Source organism: Odontesthes bonariensis, chromosome 21 (genome assembly GCF_027942865.1).
Source record: "Odontesthes bonariensis isolate fOdoBon6 chromosome 21, fOdoBon6.hap1, whole genome shotgun sequence".
Taxonomy (NCBI): Eukaryota; Metazoa; Chordata; class Actinopteri; order Atheriniformes; family Atherinopsidae; genus Odontesthes; species Odontesthes bonariensis.
In genome coordinates this window covers 1,131,985-1,152,971 of record NC_134526.1, presented here as the reverse complement: position 1 = coordinate 1,152,971, position 20,987 = coordinate 1,131,985, and the positions used below count along the sequence as shown (strand labels likewise).

At 45.1% G+C, this 20,987-nt stretch overlaps 1 protein-coding gene across 1 annotated transcript in view; it reads right to left on the bottom strand.

Annotated features, from left to right (window-relative positions):
* stx1b (syntaxin 1B) overlaps positions 1 to 20,688 on the bottom strand; it is a 91,290-nt gene extending 70,602 nt beyond the window's left edge. Inside the window, exon 1 of the mRNA XM_075454630.1 lies at positions 20,213 to 20,688. Within this exon, the coding sequence (XP_075310745.1) occupies positions 20,213 to 20,242 (30 nt within the window). The 5' untranslated portion in view covers positions 20,243 to 20,688. The remainder of the gene's footprint in view (positions 1 to 20,212) is intronic.
* Between the last annotated feature and the right edge of the window lie 299 nt (positions 20,689 to 20,987).

The following is a 20,987-nucleotide window of genomic DNA, read 5'->3' as shown; positions in this document are numbered from 1 at the left end:
TAGCATCCTTCTGTTCTCTGCTAGCTTCCTTCTGTTCTCTGCTAGCTTCCTTTTGTTCTCTTCTAGCTTCTTTCTGTTCTCTGCTAGCGTCCTTCTGTTCCCTGCTAGCTTCCTTCTGTTCTCTACTAGCTTCCTTCTTAGCTAAGAAGCCGACTGATTTCCATTAAAATGCTGTGAAGTGAAATGTTCTCTTGTGTTTGTTCTGCTCATTGGACTCGATATACGAACCGGCTGCTTTCTGCTGAGATGCTGTAGCATTGATGTTGTGCTATCGTGCTAAGCTAACTGGCTTTTACAATGGACACACTGTTCAGAATTTTCTTTTCTTTCAAATGCTCCCAAACTTTGGGCATTTTTGCTAATTTTCTCTGATTTTGCTCCTCGAGTCACTTGAGGATTTGTTTCTTTCCTACTGAAGACAGTTTCAGAGAAAAGAGGAACAGACATCATCCAAAGACAAACGTTTAGACATTTTAGGAACATGCAATTTATCCTGTTTGCTGTTAAACCTGAGAGATTTTTCTCTAAATGCACTATTCTATCTATGTGGACCTTTTATGTTTGCGTTTAAAAAAAGTTTAAAAGCTGGATGTGATTTTAAAAATGTTATTGAAAATTTAAGTGAAAAACAGACACAATTGTGTGTTTATTCGAATAAAAAAATCAGACCACAATCGAATCTAAAACAAACATGTTTCACTTCAAGTAGAGATGAGTCGGAGTTAAACGGCCACAGAAATGCCAGAAACCGACTGCAGAAGAAGAACTGCGCTGTAGGAAACAGACCATGAAGAACAGCTGGAGAACAATGGAGATCAGCAGAGAAACGTGACAGTAACGCAGTGATATGAAAGTGACCTCCTGTGGGCCAGCACTGTGTTTGCTTTGCCCTTGACTTGGCTGGCAGATGGCCGAAGGCCGAAGGCTCACACACAGACTGATGCGCTAGCTATCATTAGCATCAAGCCTGTAGCTGGAAATATTTTCAGTGGGAACACTTGGAAATATTCCTGCTGCTGAGGTCATTTCTGTTCTGACACGTGTTTATTCCATATTTGGTTTTACCTGAACGTCAGTTAATCAGTGGCCGGAGTCACAGATTCTGGCCTCAGTTTCTAGTCCTGACCCTGTTAAACCTGTCGTCTTCTGTTTATAGTTTTGTTCTGTGTTTGTGTTGCTGCTTTGTGTTTGTTTGTTGCTTTGTGTCGATTTGTTGCTGCTTTGTGTCTGTTTGTTGTTGCTTTGTGTCTATTTGTTGTTGCTTTGTGTCTGTTTGTTGCTGCTTTGTGTCTGTTTGTTGCTCCTTTGTGTCTATTTGTTGCTGCTTTGTGTCTATTTGTTGCTAATTTGTGTCTATTTGTTGCTGCTTTGTGTCTATTTGTTGCTGCTTTGTGTCTATTTGTTGCTGCTTTGTGTCTATTTGTTGCTGCTTTGTGTCTGTTTGTTGCTGCTTTGTGTCTATTTGTTGCTGCTTTGTGTCTGTTTGTTGTTGCTTTGTGTCTATTTGTTTTGCTTTGTGTCTATTTGTTGCTGCTTTGTGTCTATTTGTTGCTCCTTTGTGTCTATTTGTTGCTGCTTTGTGTATATTTGTTGTTGCTTTGTGTCTATTTGTTGCTCCTTTGTGTCTATTTGTTGCTGCTTTGTGTATATTTGTTGCTGCTTTGTGTCTATTTGTTGCTAATTTGTGTCTATTTGTTGCTGCTTTGTGTCTATTTGTTGCTGCTTTGTGTCTTTGTTGCTACTTTGTGTCTATTTGTTGCTTCTTTGTGTCTATTTGTTGCTGCTTTGTGTCTATTTGTTGCTAATTTGTTTCTATTTGTTGTTGCTTTGTGTCTTTGTTGCTACTTTGTGTCTATTTGTTGCTACTTTGTCTCTATTTGTTGCTGCTTTGTGTCTATTTGTTGCTCCTTTGTGTCTATTTGTTGCTAATTTGTGTCTATTTGTTGCTACTTTGTGTCTATTTGTTGTTGCTTTGTGTCTGTTTGTTGCTGCTTTGTGTCTATTTGTTGCTAATTTGTGTCTATTTGTTGCTACTTTGTTTCTATTTGTTGTTGCTTTGTGTCTTTGTTGCTACTTTGTGTCTCTTGGTTGTTGCTTTGTGTCTTTGTTGCTGCTTTGTGTCTATTTGTTGCTCCTTTGTGTCTATTTGTTGTTGCTTTGTGTCTATTTGTTGCTGCTTTGTGTCTATTTGTTGCTCCTTTGTGTCTATTTGTTGTTGCTTTGTGTCTATTTGTTGTTGCTTTGTGTCTATTTGTTGTTGCTTTGTGTCTATTTGTTGTTGCTTTGTGTCTATTTGTTGTTGCTTTGTGTCTATTTGTTGCTACTTTGTTTCTATTTGTTGTTGCTTTGTGTCTTTGTTGCTACTTTGTGTCTCTTGGTTGTTGCTTTGTGTATATTTGTTGTTGCTTTGTGTCTATTTGTTGCTAATTTGTGTTTATTTGTTGCTACTTTGTTTCTATTTGTTGTTGCTTTGTGTCTTTGTTGCTACTTTGTGTCTATTTGTTGTTGCTTTGTGTCTGTTTGTTGCTGCTTTGTGTCTATTTGTTGCTAATTTGTGTCTATTTGTTGCTACTTTGTGTCTATTTGTTGTTGCTTTGTGTCTATTTGTTGCTACTTTGTTTCTATTTGTTGCTACTTTGTGTCTATTTGTTGCTACTTTGTTTCTATTTGTTGTTGCTTTGTTTCTATTTGTTGCTGCTTTGTGTCTATTTGTTGCTACTTTGTGTCTATTTGTTGCTAATTTGTGTCTATTTGTTGCTACTTTGTGTCTATTTGTTGTTGCTTTGTGTCTGTTTGTTGCTGCTTTGTGTCTATTTGTTGCTAATTTGTGTCTATTTGTTGCTACTTTGTGTCTATTTGTTGTTGCTTTGTGTCTATTTGTTGCTACTTTGTTTCTATTTGTTGCTACTTTGTGTCTATTTGTTGCTACTTTGTTTCTATTTGTTGTTGCTTTGTTTCTATTTGTTGCTACTTTGTGTCTATTTGTTGCTACTTTATTTCTATTTGTTGCTACTTTGTGTCTATTTGTTGCTGCTTTGTGTCTATTTGTTGCTACTTTGTTTCTATTTGTTGCTACTTTGTGTCTATTTGTTGCTACTTTGTTTCTATTTGTTGCTACTTTGTGTCTATTTGTTGCTGCTTTGTTTCTATTTGTTGCTACTTTGTGTCTATTTGTTGCTGCTTTGTGTCTATTTGTTGCTACTTTGTTTCTATTTGTTGCTACTTTGTGTCTATTTGTTGCTGCTTTGTGTCTATTTGTTGCTACTTTGTTTCTATTTGTTGCTACTTTGTGTCTATTTGTTGCTACTTTGTTTCTATTTGTTGCTACTTTGTGTCTATTTGTTGCTACTTTGTGTCTATTTGTTGCTACTTTGTGTCTATTTGTTGCTGCTTTGTGTCTATTTGTTGCTACTTTGTTTCTATTTGTTGCTACTTTGTGTCTATTTGTTGCTGCTTTGTGTCTATTTGTTGCTACTTTGTTTCTATTTGTTGCTACTTTGTGTCTGTTTGTTGCTGCTTTGTGTCTATTTGTTGCTACTTTGTTTCTATTTGTTGCTACTTTGTTTCTATTTGTTGCTGCTTTGTGTCTATTTGTTGTTGCTTTGTGTCTATTTGTTGCTACTTTGTGTCTGTTTGTTGCTGCTTTGTTTCTATTTGTTGCTACTTTGTTTCTATTTGTTGCTGCTTTGTTTCTATTTGTTGCTACTTTGTTTCTATTTGTTGCTACTTTGTTTCTATTTGTTGCTACTTTGTTTCTATTTGTTGCTGCTTTGTTTCTATTTGTTGCTACTTTGTTTCTATTTGTTGCTACTTTGTTTCTATTTGTTGCTACTTTGTTTCTATTTTTTGCTGCTTTGTGTCTATTTGTTGTTGCTTTGTGTCTATTTGTTGTTGCTTTGTGTCTGTTTGTTGCTGCTTTGTGTCTATTTGTTGCTAATTTGTGTCTATTTGTTGCTACTTTGTGTCTATTTGTTGTTGCTTTTGTGTCTATTTGTTGCTGCTTTGTGTCTATTTGTTGCTACTTTGTTTCTATTTGTTGTTGCTTTGTGTCTCTTGGTTGTTGCTTTGTGTCTCTTGGTTGCTTCTTTGTGTCTCTTGGTTGCTGCTTTGTGTCTCTTGGTTGCTTCTTTGTGTCTCTTGGTTGTTGCTTTGTGTCTCTTGGTTGCTTCTTTGTGTCTCTTGGTTGCTTCTTTGTGTCTCTTGGTTGCTTCTTTGTGTCTCTTGGTTGCTGCTTTGTGTCTCTTGGTTGCTGCTTTGTGTCTCTTGGTTGCTGCTTTGTGTCTCTTGGTTGCTGCTTTGTGTCTCTTGGTTGCTGCTTTGTGTCTCTTGGTTGCTTCTTTGTGTCTCTTGGTTGCTGCTTTGTGTCTCTTGGTTGCTACTTTGCGTCTCTTGGTTGTTACTTTGTGTCTCTTGGTTGTTGCTTTGCTTTGTGTCTCTTGGTTGCTTCTTTGTGTCTCTTGGTTGCTGCTTTGTGTCTCTTGGTTGCTTCTTTGTGTCTCTTGGTTGCTGCTTTGTGTCTCTTGGTTGTTGCTTTGTGTCTCTTGGTTGCTTCTTTGTGTCTCTTGGTTGTTACTTTGTGTCTCTTGGTTGCTTCTTTGTGTCTCTTGGTTGCTTCTTTGTGTCTCTTGGTTGTTACTTTGTGTCTCTTGGTTGCTTCTTTGTGTCTCTTGGTTGTTGCTTTGTGTCTCTTGGTTGTTGCTTTGTGTCTCTTGGTTGCTTCTTTGTGTCTCTTGGTTGCTTCTTTGTGTCTCTTGGTTGTTACTTTGTGTCTCTTGGTTGTTGCTTTGTGTCTCTTGGTTGCTTCTTTGTGTCTCTTGGTTGCTTCTTTGTGTCTCTTGGTTGTTACTTTGTGTCTCTTGGTTGCTTCTTTGTGTCTCTTGGTTGTTGCTTTGTGTCTCTTGGTTGTTGCTTTGTGTCTCTTGGTTGCTTCTTTGTGTCTCTTGGTTGCTTCTTTGTGTCTCTTGGTTGTTGCTTTGTGTCTCTTGGTTGTTGCTTTGTGTCTCTTGGTTGCTTCTTTGTGTCTCTTGGTTGCTTCTTTGTGTCTCTTGGTTGCTTCTTTGTGTCTCTTGGTTGCTTCTTTGTGTCTCTTGGTTGTTACTTTGTGTCTCTTGGTTGCTACTTTGCATCTCTTGGTTGCTTCTTTGTGTCTCTTGGTTGTTGCTTTGTGTCTCTTGGTTGCTTCTTTGTGTCTCTTGGTTGTTGCTTTGTGTCTCTTGGTTGCTTCTTTGTGTCTCTTGGTTGCTTCTTTGTGTCTCTTGGTTGTTGCTTTGTGTCTCTTGGTTGTTACTTTGTGTCTCTTGGTTGTTGCTTTGCTTTGTGTCTCTTGGTTGCTTCTTTGTGTCTCTTGGTTGTTGCTTTGTGTCTCTTGGTTGCTTCTTTGTGTCTCTTGGTTGCTGCTTTGTGTCTCTTGGTTGCTTCTTTGTGTCTCTTGGTTGCTGCTTTGTGTCTCTTGGTTGTTGCTTTGCTTTGTGTCTCTTGGTTGCTTCTTTGTGTCTCTTGGTTGCTGCTTTGTGTCTCTTGGTTGCTTCTTTGTGTCTCTTGGTTGCTGCTTTGTGTCTCTTGGTTGTTGCTTTGCTTTGTGTCTCTTGGTTGCTTCTTTGTGTCTCTTGGTTGTTGCTTTGTGTCTCTTGGTTGCTGCTTTGTGTCTCTTGGTTGTTGCTTTGCTTTGTGTCTCTTGGTTGCTTCTTTGTGTCTCTTGGTTGTTGCTTTGTGTCTCTTGGTTGTTGCTTTGTGTCTCTTGGTTGCTTCTTTGTGTCTCTTGGTTGTTACTTTGTGTCTCTTGGTTGTTGCTTTGCTTTGTGTCTCTTGGTTGTTGCTTTGTGTCTCTTGGTTGTTGCTTTGTGTCTCTTGTTTGTTGCTTTGTGTCTCTTGGTTGTTGCTTTGTGTCTCTTGGTTGCTGCTTTGCTTTGTGTCTCTTGGTTGCTTCTTTGTGTCTCTTGGTTGTTGCTTTGTGTCTCTTGGTTGTTGCTTTGTGTCTCTTGGTTGTTGCTTTGTGTCTCTTGGTTGCTGCTTTGTGTCTCTTGGTTGCTTCTTTGTGTCTCTTGGTTGCTTCTTTTTGTCTCTTGGTTGTTGCTTTGTGTCTCTTGGTTGCTTCTTTGTGTCTCTTGGTTGCTTCTTTGTGTCTCTTGGTTGTTGCTTTGTGTCTCTTGGTTGCTTCTTTGTGTCTCTTGGTTGCTGCTTTGTGTCTCTTGGTTGCTTCTTTGTGTCTCTTGGTTGTTGCTTTTTGTCTCTTGGTTGTTGCTTTGTGTCTCTTGGTTGTTGCTTTTTGTCTCTTGGTTGTTGCTTTGTGTCTCTTGGTTGTTGCTTTGTGTCTCTTGGTTGTTGCTTTGTGTCTCTTGGTTGCTGCTTTGTGTCTGTTGGTTGTTGCTTTGTGTCTCTTGGTTGTTGCTTTGTGTCTCTTGGTTGTTGCTTTGTGTCTCTTGGTTGCTTCTTTGTGTCTCTTGGTTGCTTCTTTGTGTCTCTTGGTTGTTGCTTTGTGTCTCTTGGTTGCTTCTTTGTGTCTCTTGGTTGTTGCTTTGTGTCTCTTGGTTGCTTCTTTGTGTCTCTTGGTTGCTACTTTGTGTCTCTTGTTTGTTGCTTTGCAAATCATGATATCTTCATGTCAACCTGGCCAAACACTACAGGATTTTTTAATGAATTCCAAAGTTGTCGACAGTTTCCAAAGGACTGGAATTGCGTTCCTGTGATCTTGATCGTTCGGTGCAAGTTGGTCATAAAACTAAATCTTTCTCACATCAGAATCAACCATGTTTAATATCATCATAATATTTTAGTCTTGTTTTATGGAGATTGTTTCGTTCAGTGACACATTCTGAGTTTTCCAACCTACACGTGCGCTGCTGTCGCTTCCAAACAGGAAGCAGGGGACGCTGTGGCTGACGGTAACCATGGCGACGAGGCGGAAACACATAGGTTCAGTAGGACCGAACCAAAGGAGGAGCAGCTAACTGCGTTATGGAAACAGCACGAGCGTCTTCGATGTTTCATCTGCACTTAAAAATGAAGCTGTTGTTTAGCTTTCTTATCCATGTCACTTTTTATGAAAATTATTTATTTATTTTTAAAACCAAGTGGAAGTTTAATTTGAAGGGGCCCTTACCTAACTGAGTACTGCAGGTGTGTTCTTTGAGCAAATAAAGTCAAACAAACACAGCCCCACCCACGTGGTGCAGCCAGGAGGACGAAACAAACCACACATATTAGTTTTCCTGCCTTTGTGAGGACCTCCTGCTCCCCTCCCCCGACACTGAAACCAGTTAAAATCCCTCAAACAGCCTTTAAACGCGTTCTGTGCAGACTGATGGTAACATCAGCTTTGATTACACAAATATATCAGATTAAACACACATGCCGTAAAAACTGTTAAAGACCAACAATTTGGAGATGGAAAAATGAGGAAAAAGATCGTCAAACGTGATTGGTCGAGCACAAGCTGATAATAAATTTAATTTAATGGTCCTGACAGATCTGAGCATTACGGGGACCCGCCGGCTTATGAGGACAGCAGGTAACTCATCTTTTACTGAGACTTAAAGGGACAGTTCGCCTCTTCTGACATGAAGCTGTGTAACATCCCATATCAGCAACATCATTTCTGAACATCTTCTTACCCCCTGCTGCGTCCTGTGAGCAGAGTTCCAGCCTCGTTTTGGTGTTGATGAAGGTAGTCCGGCTAGTTGGCTGGGGTTTAAAAAATAAAGCGTTCTCAAAACAATATGCGTTCAACATATTCGTATCACTGCCTGCTGCCGCCTGCCGACAGCCGCGCCTGTTACGGTGTTTGCTGCTCGGAAGCAGGGGACTGCTCGCTCTGCACTTCGGTCTGCACAGCAGGCAGTGATACGAATTTAATTTATTATTTAATCAATTATTTATTAGTTATTTATTATTTAATACATTTTTTAAAATAATTTTAATTAAAAAAATTATAATTTAATAAATAATATTAAATTATTATTATTATTTTAATATATTAAAATAATATAGTATTTTAATATAATATTTTTTATAAAATATATTTTATATATGGCGCTAGCCGGAGAGAAAATAGGGCCAAGCGATTGTGAGGTCTGACTTTTTCCTGGAGAACCAATTTGTGATGCAAATGTATTACTCTGTTGAACGCATATTGTTCTGAGAAGCAAAACACTTTATTTTTGTGGCTGATATATATATATATATCTATATATATATATATATATATATATGTATAGATATATATATATATATAAAATGATGTCGCTAGTATGGGATGTCATACAGCTTCATGTCAAAAGAGGCGAACTGTCCCTTTAAACTCCAGTTTAGGTCTACAGGAAATTAAAGTGAGTCGATGTGATGGTAAAAACACGACGTCCAGCCTCCACCTTCCTCGCTGCCTCTGCTGTAATCAATGAGACTGAAACAGGAGATGCAAACACTCACACTATGAATCCGGCTGTTTGAAAATAATGTTAAACAGCTGCAGAACCCCTGAACGCATCATTAATAAGCAGCTTCCACACGTTTTCACCTCTAAAATACGATTTAACAGAGAATCAGGAGCGTTTTCCTCCAGTCTTTCTGCACTTCTCAGACATGTGGCCCTCCGGTTCGGAGCTGCAGACAAAGAGCTGAAGCTGAAGCTAAAGCTGAAGCTAAAGCTGAAGCTGAAGCTGAAGCTAAAGCTAAAGCTAAAGCTAAAGCTGAAGCTAAAGCTAAAGCTAAAGCTAAAGCTGAAGCTGAAGCTAAAGCTAAAGCTAAAGCTAAAGCTGAAGCTGAAGCTGGAGCTGAAGCTAAAGCTAAAGCTAAAGCTGAAGCTGAAGCTAAAGCTAAAGCTAAAGCTGAAGCTGAAGCTAAAGGTAAAGCTGAAGCTGAAGCTGAAGCTGGAGCTGAAGCTAAAGCTAAAGCTAAAGCTGAAGCTAAAGCTAAAGCTGAAGCTGAAGCTGAAGCTAAAGCTGAAGCTGAAGCTAAAGCTAAAGCTAAAGCTGAAGCTGAAGCTAAAGCTAAAGCTGAAGCTAAAGCTGAAGCTAAAGCCAAAGCTAAAGCTAAAACTGAAGCTAAAGCTAAAGCTAAAGCTAAAGCTGAAGCTGAAGGTGAAGCTAAAGCTCGCTAAAGCAAAAGCTGAAGCTAAAGCTAAAGCTAAAGCAAAAGCTAAAGCTAAAGCTGAAGCTGAAGCTGAAGGTGAAGCTAAAGCTAAAGCTAGCTAAAGCAAAAGCTAAAGCTAAAGCTAAAGCTGAAGCTGAAGGTGAAGCTAGCTAAAGCAAAAGCTGAAGCTAAAGATAAAAGCTGAAACTGAAGCTAAAGCTAAAGCTAAAGCTAAAGCTGAAGCTGAAGGTGAAGCTAGCTAAAGCAAAAGCTGAAGCTAAAGATAAAAGCTGAGGCTGAAGCTAAAGCTAAAGCTAAAGCTGTGGGATGATGACACGTTTAGCTCCAGCAGGTCGGGGACTGATGCAGCACTTTCTGTTTTCAGGGAATATCACAGCCTGGGCAGGTTGTTTGCCTTTTATCTCTTAAAACCTGAGCGATCCGACACAAAGAACCAGAGTTTTCTGCTCCATCAGATCACGTTTAAAGGTTTAAAGGTTCAAAGCCGCTCAGAGAAATCTGGAAACGAGTAGATTTCCATCAGGAATGATGATCTTATGATTTACCCCGAGCCAACGGGACCAAAGACTCATTCCCCTGAAAGCTCTGCTCGCTCACCAGGTAAATATAAACTCTCTCATTAGCTTTCACATGAAAATTTGTTGCTAACAGCAAAACAAAGAGCCATTTCCCACGTCTGAGGCTCAGTGAACACGAGGAGGCTGATGGTTCAACGGAACACTTCAGAGCCGATCGGATCGCTGAGTCACAGCTTTTTAGGCCCGATCTAACTCAGCTGGGTCACATGACCCTGAAAGGATCAGATTATGGGCTAAATTACAATAAGAATGAGTCATTATGGGTAATTCTCCTTGGATTTATGGCGGTGAATGAATGGGATCAGAGGCACAAAGCGTGTCATACCCCGGTATGATAGGTGGCGCTGTACCCATTCCAGCTGTTGCTAATAGAGCCACTTCCTGTTGACCTCTTCACCACCAACAACAACAACAAACTCAGGCATTGGAGAAAGATGGAGAACGCAGAGCCAGATGAAGCTACGTCCCTCTACATTTGGTCTGTGATGAGCTGCTTGTTGCACAAACTCGATGCCCAACGGAGCATTCTCCATCGCGTTGTTTGTTTCTTTCTGACGGCGACAACAACAGGAATATCGTCTCCTTTGACTTCCGGGTCACGACCCCGGGAAAACATCTGGAGCATGCGCAGAACGCAAAGTCTGATTCACCACGTGCTTCAGCGTCTACAAGCAGGTTTAGAGTGACTTTCAACCCAGTTATCTCGGGGTCTGAATCCCATCCGATCCAGTTCTTAGTCAGATTAAGGTGTCTACATGCACTTAATAACTCAGTCTGATTGTGATTTAGCCAATAATCCCATCCTTTGAGCTGGTTACTTTTCTTCTTACCTCTTTGGTATTCTACGCCTCATTATTTTTATCCCCCCGCGTACGCCTCATTTTAATGTTTTATTCTGACAGAGAGAGAGACTTCCTCCAAAGGCTCTACCACCTGACTGTGTTCCACCAATCAGACGCAGCCGTGCGGTCTGGTCACGTGACCGTACTCGATCTCAGCGGCGGGACGGGTTAGCTTTAGCATTAGCAGTCGTAGCAAACAAACAAAGAAACAGATGAAAAATGTCAGAACCAACGGTGGGAAATGAAGACGCAGACGAGGCCTCATACTGAAAGCATGTTTACCTTACAAAGAGTGAGAAACAGCAGCTACATTATGTGTCTTCTGTGTCAACCAAAACAAACGCACATTTCAGCAGAAACTCAACATCTAACTTGAGGAAACATGTAGCGGTAAGTTTCCTAAACTCGTTTTCCCCCCATGGATAGGTGAATGTTTGTTTTTTAGGTTACATATGGGTTACATATGTTTTAAACATTTCCTAAGGCTCTTTAATTTTTTATTGAAGTTCTTGAATTTACCTGGATTATTTTAATTTAAGCTATTTTGTAATTAATTAATTCATTTTAATTTATTTTATCAATTGGATGAACTCTAATTGGACTTCTCTTTCTCAAATTGATTTTTTTTATTTATTTGTTTATTTAGTAATTTATTATAATTTGTTAGTAGTAGTATTTTTACTAGAATTGGTACTATTATTGTTGTTAATGTACAATCATTGTAAATATTAATAATTTTTTGGAGCTACTTGACTAATTTGAATTTCCCTCATTGGGGGATGAATAAAGTATTTTTCTATTTCTATTCTAATCTGCCTAAAGATGATTATTTAGTATGTTTGTCTGTCTGTTTGAATGCTTGTGTTAACAAATAAATCAGACGTTACTCAACAGTTACTCAGTACTTGAGTAGTTTTTTCACCTTTTTATTCTTACTCAGGTAATTATTTCTCCTGTTTGTGCTCGGCAGCCTGCAGCTGCAGAGTGAAAGCAGCTGAGGTCGGCACGCCGTCAGCTGCTCAGAGGAGGAGGCTTCCTCGCTCTGATGTGGACAATTACATCAGATCTAATTATTACTACAGAGATGCCTCGTGCAGCAGCTCCTGTTAGCAGCACGGTTACGTGAGCCGGAGTTTACTCCAGTGATGATCCAACATGGCCGACAGGAAAACAGTGAATCAGTGGTGACAAAGAAAGAGGAAAAGAAAGGCTGCAGAGCGGAGGAAGGAGGACGTTTAATCAACGGGAAACAAAGAAGAATAAGAAGAAGAAGAAGTCTGGGATGAAGGGATGAGAATAAATGCAGAAAAAGGGAAAGATGAAGCAGAAAGATGGAGGCAAATGAAAGAATGACAGAATGATGGAGGGAGAGACAGGAAGAAAGGGTGAAAAAGGAGGGAAGATGTTGAATAAGAAGGGATAAAAAGAAAGCTGGAGATTCAAAGAAGGATGTGAAACAGAAACAGGAGGATGGGTTGATGAGAGGAGGTAATACTTCCTGCATGAAACATCAAGATTATCTGCAAATGTTTCTGCAGGAGGATGGTGGAGGGATGGAGGGATGGAGAGAAGGAAAGGTGGAGAAACGAAGGGGCGGAGGATGGAAAGAAAGAGGTCAGAGGGGAAATGAGCAGAGGAGGGAAGATGATGGAAGGAGGACAGGAATAGAAAGAAGAAGGATTTAGGGAAGAAGAAGAGTGGAGATGGAGAGGTGGATGGAGACAGAGGTGGATGGAGGGATGGAGAAAGTAAAGAGGAAGTAAAGTAAAGAAACTAAAAGGGATAAAAGGCAGAAAACAGTGTGATGCACAAGAAGAAAAGGAGCAAAAAGATGGAGGAACGGGTGGAGAAAGTGAGGTGAAAAGAAGAGGAAGAACGACGGAGGTATGGAGCAGGTGATGGAATAAGGGATGAAAAAGATGGAGGAAGAGAAAACTCCGGCTTTAACTCAGTTAATGCAGCTCAGACTCAGATTTAACCGATGAAAAACAAAATGTGGCTTCAAACCGCCCGTCTCTGCATGATGACATCATCACAGAGTTCCACACCTACACTGAGTCTGCCCCTGATGACATCATCACAGACCCGGTCCTCATCACTGCTGACACTCTGTTTCCATTCAGACCCCCTGAGCCCCATCTACCTCCACCTTTTCCCCCTCACCACTATCAGGTCGACCCATTAAAAGCCCCGCCCACTCCGACCCGTCACTCTGAGGAAAACTCCCCCTCTGAATCTTTATCACAGATTTCAACCAAAATATCTGAAATATTTTGGTTCATTTTCTCTAAATTTCCCCTGAACATCTTCCACATAAACACTGCCTGTTAGCTGCGTGAGCTAACGGTCAAACACTTCCTGTTAGCTGCGTGAGCTAACGGCCAAACACTGCCTGTTAGCTGCATGAGCTAACGGCCAAACACTGCCTGTTAGCTGCGTGAGCTAACGGCCAAACACTTCCTGTTAGCTGCATGAGCTAACGGCCAAACGCTTCCTGTTAGCTGCATGAGCTAACGGTCAAACACTTCCTGTTAGCTGCGTGAGCTAACGGCCAAACGCTTCCTGTTAGCTGCATGAGCTAACGGCCAAACACTTCCTGTTAGCTGCATGAGCTAACGGCCAAACACTTCCTGTTAGCTGCATGAGCTAACGGCCAAACACTTCCTGTTAGCTGCGTGAGCTAACGGCCAAACACTTCCTGTTAGCTGCATTAGCTAACAGTCAAACACTTCCTGTTAGCTGCATGAGCTAACGGCCAAACACTGCCTGTTAGCTGCATGAGCTAACGGCCAAACACTGCCTGTTAGCTGCATGAGCTAACGGCCAAACCCTTCCTGTTAGCGGCATTAGCTAACAGTCAAACACTTCCTGTTAGCTGCGTGAGCTAACGGCCAAACGCTGCCTGTTAGCGGCATTAGCTAACAGTCAAACACTTCCTGTTAGCTGCGTGAGCTAACGGCCAAACACTTCCTGTGAGCTGCATGAGCTAACGGCCAAACACTTCCTGTTAGCTGCATTAGCTAACGGCCAAACACTTCCTGTTAGCTGCGTGAGCTAACGGCCAAACACTTCCTGTTAGCTGCGTGAGCTAACGGCCAAACACTTCCTGTTAGCTGCGTGAGCTAACGGCCAAACACTTCCTGTTAGCTGCGTGAGCTAACGGCCAAACGCTTCCTGTTAGCTGCGTGAGCTAACGGCCAAACGCTTCCTGTTAGCTGCGTGAGCTAACGGCCAAACGCTTCCTGTTAGCTGCGTGAGCTAACGGCCAAACGCTTCCTGTTAGCTGCGTGAGCTAACGGCCAAACGCTTCCTGTTAGCTGCGTGAGCTAACGGCCAAACACTGCCTGTTAGCTGCGTGAGCTAACGGCCAAACGCTTCCTGTTAGCTGCGTGAGCTAACGGCCAAACACTTCCTGTTAGCTGCGTGAGCTAACGGCCAAACACTTCCTGTTAGCTGCGTGAGCTAACGGCCAAACGCTGCCTGTTAGCTGCATTAGCTAACAGTCAAACACTTCCTGTTAGCTGCATGAGCTAACGGCCAAACACTTCCTGTTAGCTGCATGAGCTAACGGCCAAACACTTCCTGTTAGCTGCATGAGCTAACGGCCAAACGCTTCCTGTTAGCTGCGTGAGCTAACGGCCAAACGCTTCCTGTTAGCTGTATGAGCTAACGGCCAAACGCTTCCTGTTAGCTGCATGAGCTAACGGCCAAACACTTTCCATTTATTTAGCCACTTTTATCGAAGGCAGCTTCAACATAAACCATCAAACATGAAGTTGTGACACATCTGCAGCTAAATGTGTTTTCTTACTTTTATATATTCAATGTGTAGACAACATTTCGTCCATCAGTGAAATATGAGTTCAGAAAAATATCTTCTCATGAACCTGAATCTTATCTTCATCTCAGCTGAACAAAGTGAACCAGGTCGTGCACATTTAAAGCCATTCTGTGTCATATATGAATGAATTAATAAGGAGCCATAAATATTAATATAGATAAAACATATCCGTGTGGATTTACAGCTTTAAAAGAATTCTACAAAACAAGGTTGATGTTTTTAGTTAAACTACATCAGAACACTCTGAGTGACCTGGTGAATATTCAGTCTGACTGATTGATCCCTTTCCAATCAGGCACTGGACCTGCTGCTGAAGCAGGACCCCTGAGCTCAGGCTCAAAGTGTGACATTAAACAGCAGCAGAACATCATGATGGAAGGACTTTCAGCTCATTCAAACTGTTGTGTTGCTGCTCTAAATGTTCCCAGGCTGGTTCCTGGAGACTTTCAGCTCATTCAACCCGTTGTGTTGCTGCTCTAAATGTTCCCAGGCTGGTTCCTGGAGACTTTCAGCTCATTCAACCCGTTGTGTTGCTGCTGTAAAGGTTCCCAGGCTGGTTCCTGGAGGACTTTCAGCTCATTCAACCCGTTGTGTTGCTGCTCTAAAGGTTCCCAGGCTGGTTCCTGGAGGACTTTCAGCTCATTCAACCTGTTGTGTTGCTGCTCTAAATGTTCCCAGGCTGGTTCCTGGAGGACTTTCAGCTCATTCAACCTGTTGTGTTGCTGCTCTAAATGTTCCCAGGCTGGTTCCTGGAGACTTTCAGCTCATTCAACCCGTTGTGTTGCTGCTGTAAAGGTTCCCAGGCTGGTTCCTGGAGGACTTTCAGCTCATTCAACCCGTTGTGTTGCTGCTCTAAAGGTTCCCAGGCTGGTTCCTGGAGACTTTCAGCTCATTCAACCCGTTGTGTTGCTGCTCTAAATGTTCCCAGGCTGGTTCCTGGAGACTTTCAGCTCATTCAACCCGTTGTGTTGCTGCTCTAAATGTTCCCAGGCTGGTTCCTGGAGAACTTTCAGCTCATTCAACCCGTTGTGTTGCTGCTCTAAAGGTTCCCAGGCTGGTTCCTGGAGACTTTCAGCTCATTCAACCCGTTGTGTTGCTGCTCTAAAGGTTCCCAGGCTGGTTCCTGGAGACTTTCAGCTCATTCAACCCGTTGTGTTGCTGCTCTAAAGGTTCCCAGGCTGGTTCCTGGAGGACTTTCAGCTCATTCAACCCGTTGTGTTGCTGCTCTAAAGGTTCCCAGGCTGGTTCCTGGAGGACTTTCAGCTCATTCAACCTGTTGTGTTGCTGCTCTAAAGGTTCCCAGGCTGGTTCCTGGAGACTTTCAGCTCATTCAACCTGTTGTGTTGCTGCTCTAAAGGTTCCCAGGCTGGTTCCTGGAGACTTTCAGCTCATTCAACCCGTTGTGTTGCTGCTCTAAATGTTCCCAGGCTGGTTCCTGGAGGACTTTCAGCTCATTCAACCCCTTGTGTTGCTGCTCTAAATGTTCCCAGGCTGGTTCCTGGAGGACTTTCAGCTCATTCAACCCGTTGTGTTGCTGCTCTAAAGGTTCCCAGGCTGGTTCCTGGAGAACTTTCAGCTCATTCAACCCGTTGTGTTGCTGCTCTAAAGGTTCCCAGGCTGGTTCCTGGAGGACTTTCAGCTCATTCAACCTGTTGTGTTGCTGCTCTAAAGGTTCCCAGGCTGGTTCCTGGAGGACTTTCAGCTCATTCAACCCGTTGTGTTGCTGCTCTAAAGGTTCCCAGGCTGGTTCCTGGAGGACTTTCAGCTCATTCAACCTGTTGTGTTGCTGCTCTAAAGGTTCCCAGGCTGGTTCCTGGAGGACTTTCAGCTCATTCAACCTGTTGTGTTGCTGCTCTAAATGTTCCCAGGCTGGTTCCTGGAGGACTTTCAGCTCATTCAACCTGTTGTGTTGCTGCTCTAAAGGTTCCCAGGCTGGTTCCTGGAGGACTTTCAGCTCATTCAACCTGTTGTGTTGCTGCTCTAAAGGTTCCCAGGCTGGTTCCTGGAGACTTTCAGCTCATTCAACCTGTTGTGTTGCTGCTCTAAAGGTTCCCAGGCTGGTTCCTGGAGAACTTTCAGCTCATTCAACCTGTTGTGTTGCTGCTCTAAAGGTTCCCAGGCTGGTTCCTGGAGGACTTTCAGCTCATTCAACCCGTTGTGTTGCTGCTCTAAAGGTTCCCAGGCTGGTTCCTGGAGACTTTCAGCTCATTCAACCTGTTGTGTTGCTGCTCTAAATGTTCCCAGGCTGGTTCCTGGAGGACTTTCAGCTCATTCAACCCGTTGTGTTGCTGCTCTAAATGTTCCCAGGCTGGTTCCTGGAGGACTTTCAGCTCATTCAACCTGTTGTGTTGCTGCTCTAAAGGTTCCCAGGCTGGTTCCTGGAGACTTTCAGCTCATTCAACCCGTTGTGTTGCTGCTCTAAAGGTTCCCAGGCTGGTTCCTGGAGACTTTCAGCTCATTCAACCTGTTGTGTTGCTGCTCTAAATGTTCCCAGGCTGGTTCCTGGAGGACTTTCAGCTCATTCAACCCGTTGTGTTGCTGCTCTAAAGGTTCCCAGGCTGGTTCCTGGAGACTTTCAGCTCATTCAACCTGTTGTGTTGCTGCTCTAAATGTTCCCAGGCTGGTTCCTGGAGAACTTTCAGCTCATTCAACCTGTTGTGTTGCTGCTCTAAATGTTCCCAGGCTGGTTCCTGGAGAACTTTCAGCTCATTCAACCCGTTGTGTTGCTGCTCTAAATGTTCCCAGGCTGGTTCCTGGAGAACTTTCAGCTCATTCAACCTGTTGTGTTGCTGCTCTAAATGTTCCCAGGCTGGTTCCTGGAGACTTTCAGCTCATTCAACCTGTTGTGTTGCTGCTCTAAAGGTTCCCAGGCTGGTTCCTGGAGACTTTCAGCTCATTCAACCTGTTGTGTTGCTGCTCTAAATGTTCCCAGGCTGGTTCCTGGAGAACTTTCAGCTCATTCAACCCGTTGTGTTGCTGCTCTAAAGGTTCCCAGGCTGGTTCCTGGAGAACTTTCAGCTCATTCAAACTGTTGTGTTGCTGCTCTAAATGTTCCCAGGCTGGTTCCTGGAGGACTTTCAGCTCATTCAACCCGTTGTGTTGCTGCTCTAAATGTTCCCAGGCTGGTTCCTGGAGAACTTTCAGCTCATTCAAACTGTTGTGTTGCTGCTCTAAATGTTCCCAGGCTGGTTCCTGGAGGACTTTCAGCTCATTCAACCTGTTGTGTTGCTGCTCTAAATGTTCCCAGGCTGGTTCCTGGAGAACTTTCAGCTCATTCAACCCGTTGTGTTGCTGCTCTAAATGTTCCCAGGCTGGTTCCTGGAGGACTTTCAGCTCATTCAACCTGTTGTGTTGCTGCTCTAAATGTTCCCAGGCTGGTTCCTGGAGAACTTTCAGCTCATTCAACCTGTTGTGTTGCTGCTCTAAATGTTCCCAGGCTGGTTCCTGGAGAACTTTCAGCTCATTCAACCCGTTGTGTTGCTGCTCTAAATGTTCCCAGGCTGGTTCCTGGAGAACTTTCAGCTCATTCAACCTGTTGTGTTGCTGCTCTAAATGTTCCCAGGCTGGTTCCTGGAGGACTTTCAGCTCATTCAACCCGTTGTGTTGCTGCTCTAAAGGTTCCCAGGCTGGTTCCTGGAGGACTTTCAGCTCATTCAACCTGTTGTGTTGCTGCTCTAAAGGTTCCCAGGCTGGTTCCTGGAGACTTTCAGCTCATTCAACCCGTTGTGTTGCTGCTCTAAAGGTTCCCAGGCTGGTTCCTGGAGGACTTTCAGCTCATTCAACCTGTTGTGTTGCTGCTCTAAAGGTTCCCAGGCTGGTTCCTGGAGGACTTTCAGCTCATTCAACCTGTTGTGTTGCTGCTCTAAATGTTCCCAGGCTGGTTCCTGGAGACTTTCAGCTCATTCAACCCGTTGTGTTGCTGCTCTAAATGTTCCCAGGCTGGTTCCTGGAGACTTTCAGCTCATTCAACCTGTTGTGTTGCTGCTCTAAAGGTTCCCAGGCTGGTTCCTGGAGGACTTTCAGCTCATTCAACCCGTTGTGTTGCTGCTCTAAAGGTTCCCAGGCTGGTTCCTGGAGGACTTTCATGCTTTCACTTCCTGTTGGAAGGTTAGAAACAGAAGCTGGAAGGAACCAACTCTGACTCACAGGTGATTATTCAGCACGAAACATAAAGATTTTTTCATATCTGTACATGTTTTTACATACATGTTCAAGTTTCTGCAGGAGGATGGTGGAGGGATGGAGGGAGGAAAAGGTGGAGAAAGGAAGGGGCGGAGGATGGAAAGAAAGAGGTCAGAGGGGAAATGAGCAGAGGGAAGATGATGGAAGGAGGACAGGAATAGAAAGAAGAAGAAGGATGAAGGGAATAAGAAAAGGGGAGAGCAGGTGAGTAAGAGGTGGATGAATTAAAGAAGGGAAGGCTGGATGATGGAGGGATGATGGAGGGATGGACAGCAGTGCGGTAAACTCCGCGCTGTCACTTTTTTTAATGTAAATTAGCTCCACAGGCGCGTGCACACCATTCGGCTGCTGATTTACTGATCACACACTATTGATTACCCCCCCCCCCCCACACACACACACACACACACACACACACAGAGATGGAGGAGAAGAAGCAGGATGGAGAACAGAACCAGTCTCAGACTGAACCTGGTTGAACCCGCGAGGCGGCGGCGGGAGAGCTGCCGCAGAGTTTGACCAGCTGATGTGACCCCCCCCCCCCCACACACACACACACACACCTCCTCCTCCTCCCCCACCCCTCACCCCCCCAAACCCCCCAACAATCCGCCCAAACCGCCAGCATCAGCTGTTCGCTCGAGGCGGCGCAGAAACGCCGCATCGCTCCGCATAACGCACACGCGTCAAAGGCTCCGGACTCACCCGGCGCGGAGCCGCGCGGTCATGAAAAGGGTGAGGCTGAGCCACAATGGAGCCCCCCCACCTCCAAAGGGTGAGGCTGAGCCACAATGGAGCCCCCCCACCTCCAAAGGGTGAGGCTGAGCCACAATGGAGGCCCCCCCCTCCCTCCACTATCACCCGTGCAGGAGGAGCGGCAGAGAGCACGCGGAGCGGCGTGAGATAAAGCCGCATCCTGCGCTCCGCTCCACCTGCAGCCTGCTTCATCCATGCAGCCGCGCATCGATCCGCCTGATCGGGACTGATCGGGACTGATCAGGCGCGAGGAGGCGTGCACGAGCTGCAGGATGCGGCCTCCAAAAGAAAAAAAAATCTCTGCATTCTGTTCCGCGGCTCACTTCATAGTGAACTCTCCTCCTCCTCCACCTCCTCTCCATCACTTCACCCAGGCACGCACGCATGGACACGCACGGCCCGAATTAGAATTAGCACGGATGGGTGCGTTTTGAGCCGTTTCCCCGTCCATCATGCAGCCTGCACGGGGAGAGAGAAAGAGCCCCAGCAGGGCCTCTGCGTCTAAAGCCGCCGACACGCGCTCAGGCGCGCGGTCAGGGGCGGAAAATAAAAGAATAAGAGAATAAAAAGGTCCGTGACCTCCAGCCAGCCTCCACCCGAGCCTCCATCAGGCTCCATCCTCACACTCTGTATGCACAGCATGAAGGGCTCCGGGCCGCGGCTCAGCCCCGGAGCACCGGAGCCCCGGAGCACCGGAGCCCGCACAAAGCCCGCACAAAGCCCGCTCCCAGCAGCCTTTCCTCCCCTCTCCGCTCCCCTGCGCGCCGCGCCGCTCCTCCGGCTGCAGCAGGAGCGGCAGCGAGGCCGTGAGGCTGCGGCGGCCCGGGAGGAGGAGGAGGAGGAGAGGGGGAGGAAGAGGAGGAAGAGGAGGGGGAGGAAACATGGAGGCCAACAGGGATGAGGAAAAGATAAAAAACTGAGCTTACGCTTCGCAGTTCCGCCGTACGGTCCTTCATGGTGTCGCCGCGCCGAGCTGGCTGCTAGAAAACGGAGAATCGGCCCTGGTCCGGGGGGGGAGGGGGGAGGTTCCGACACCGCGTCCTTCGTCGCTTTGCGCTCGGAGCTCCCGACAGCTTCTCCTGCTCCTCCTCTTCGGCTTTCGCCTCTTCTTCGGTTCCCCCGGAAAGGAGCGGAGAGATGGAGGGAGGAAGAGCGCGGCGTGACGCGTCTCCGCCTTCTGCTGCTGCTGCTTCCTCGGAGGTGTGTTTTATCCGTGCGGCGGCGGCGCGTGCACAGCCTCCTCCCGGTTCTGGTTCTGGAACGGGTCCCGGTTCTGGTTCTGGAACGGGTCCTCTCCGCCGCTCTGGCTCAGGCTGCTCAGGCTGCCCCCCGGTCGGTCCGCGGCTTCCTGCTCTTCCTCCTGGTGCGTCTGTGGCCCCGCAGCGCAAAGCAGCAGCAGCCCGGCAGAGAGGGGGGGGGGGGGGGGGTGGTACTGATGCTGCAGAAAAAGGCAGGGAGGGAGGGGGGCCGGGGGGGGGGCGATGCGGAGGGGATGGGCGGCAGTGCGCAGGCGCAGCTCCCCCTTCCTGCCTCTCTACCTGCTGCCGCCTCCCCCTCCTCCCCTCATGCCCTCCTGCCCCTCCTCCCCCTCCTGCCCCCCCTCTCAGGTGAATGAGGATCGGACTCGGGGGGAGGACAATCTGTTCTCTCCCTTTATGAGCTCGTGTTGGGTGGGGTGAGCCTCACGTGACCTGATAAACA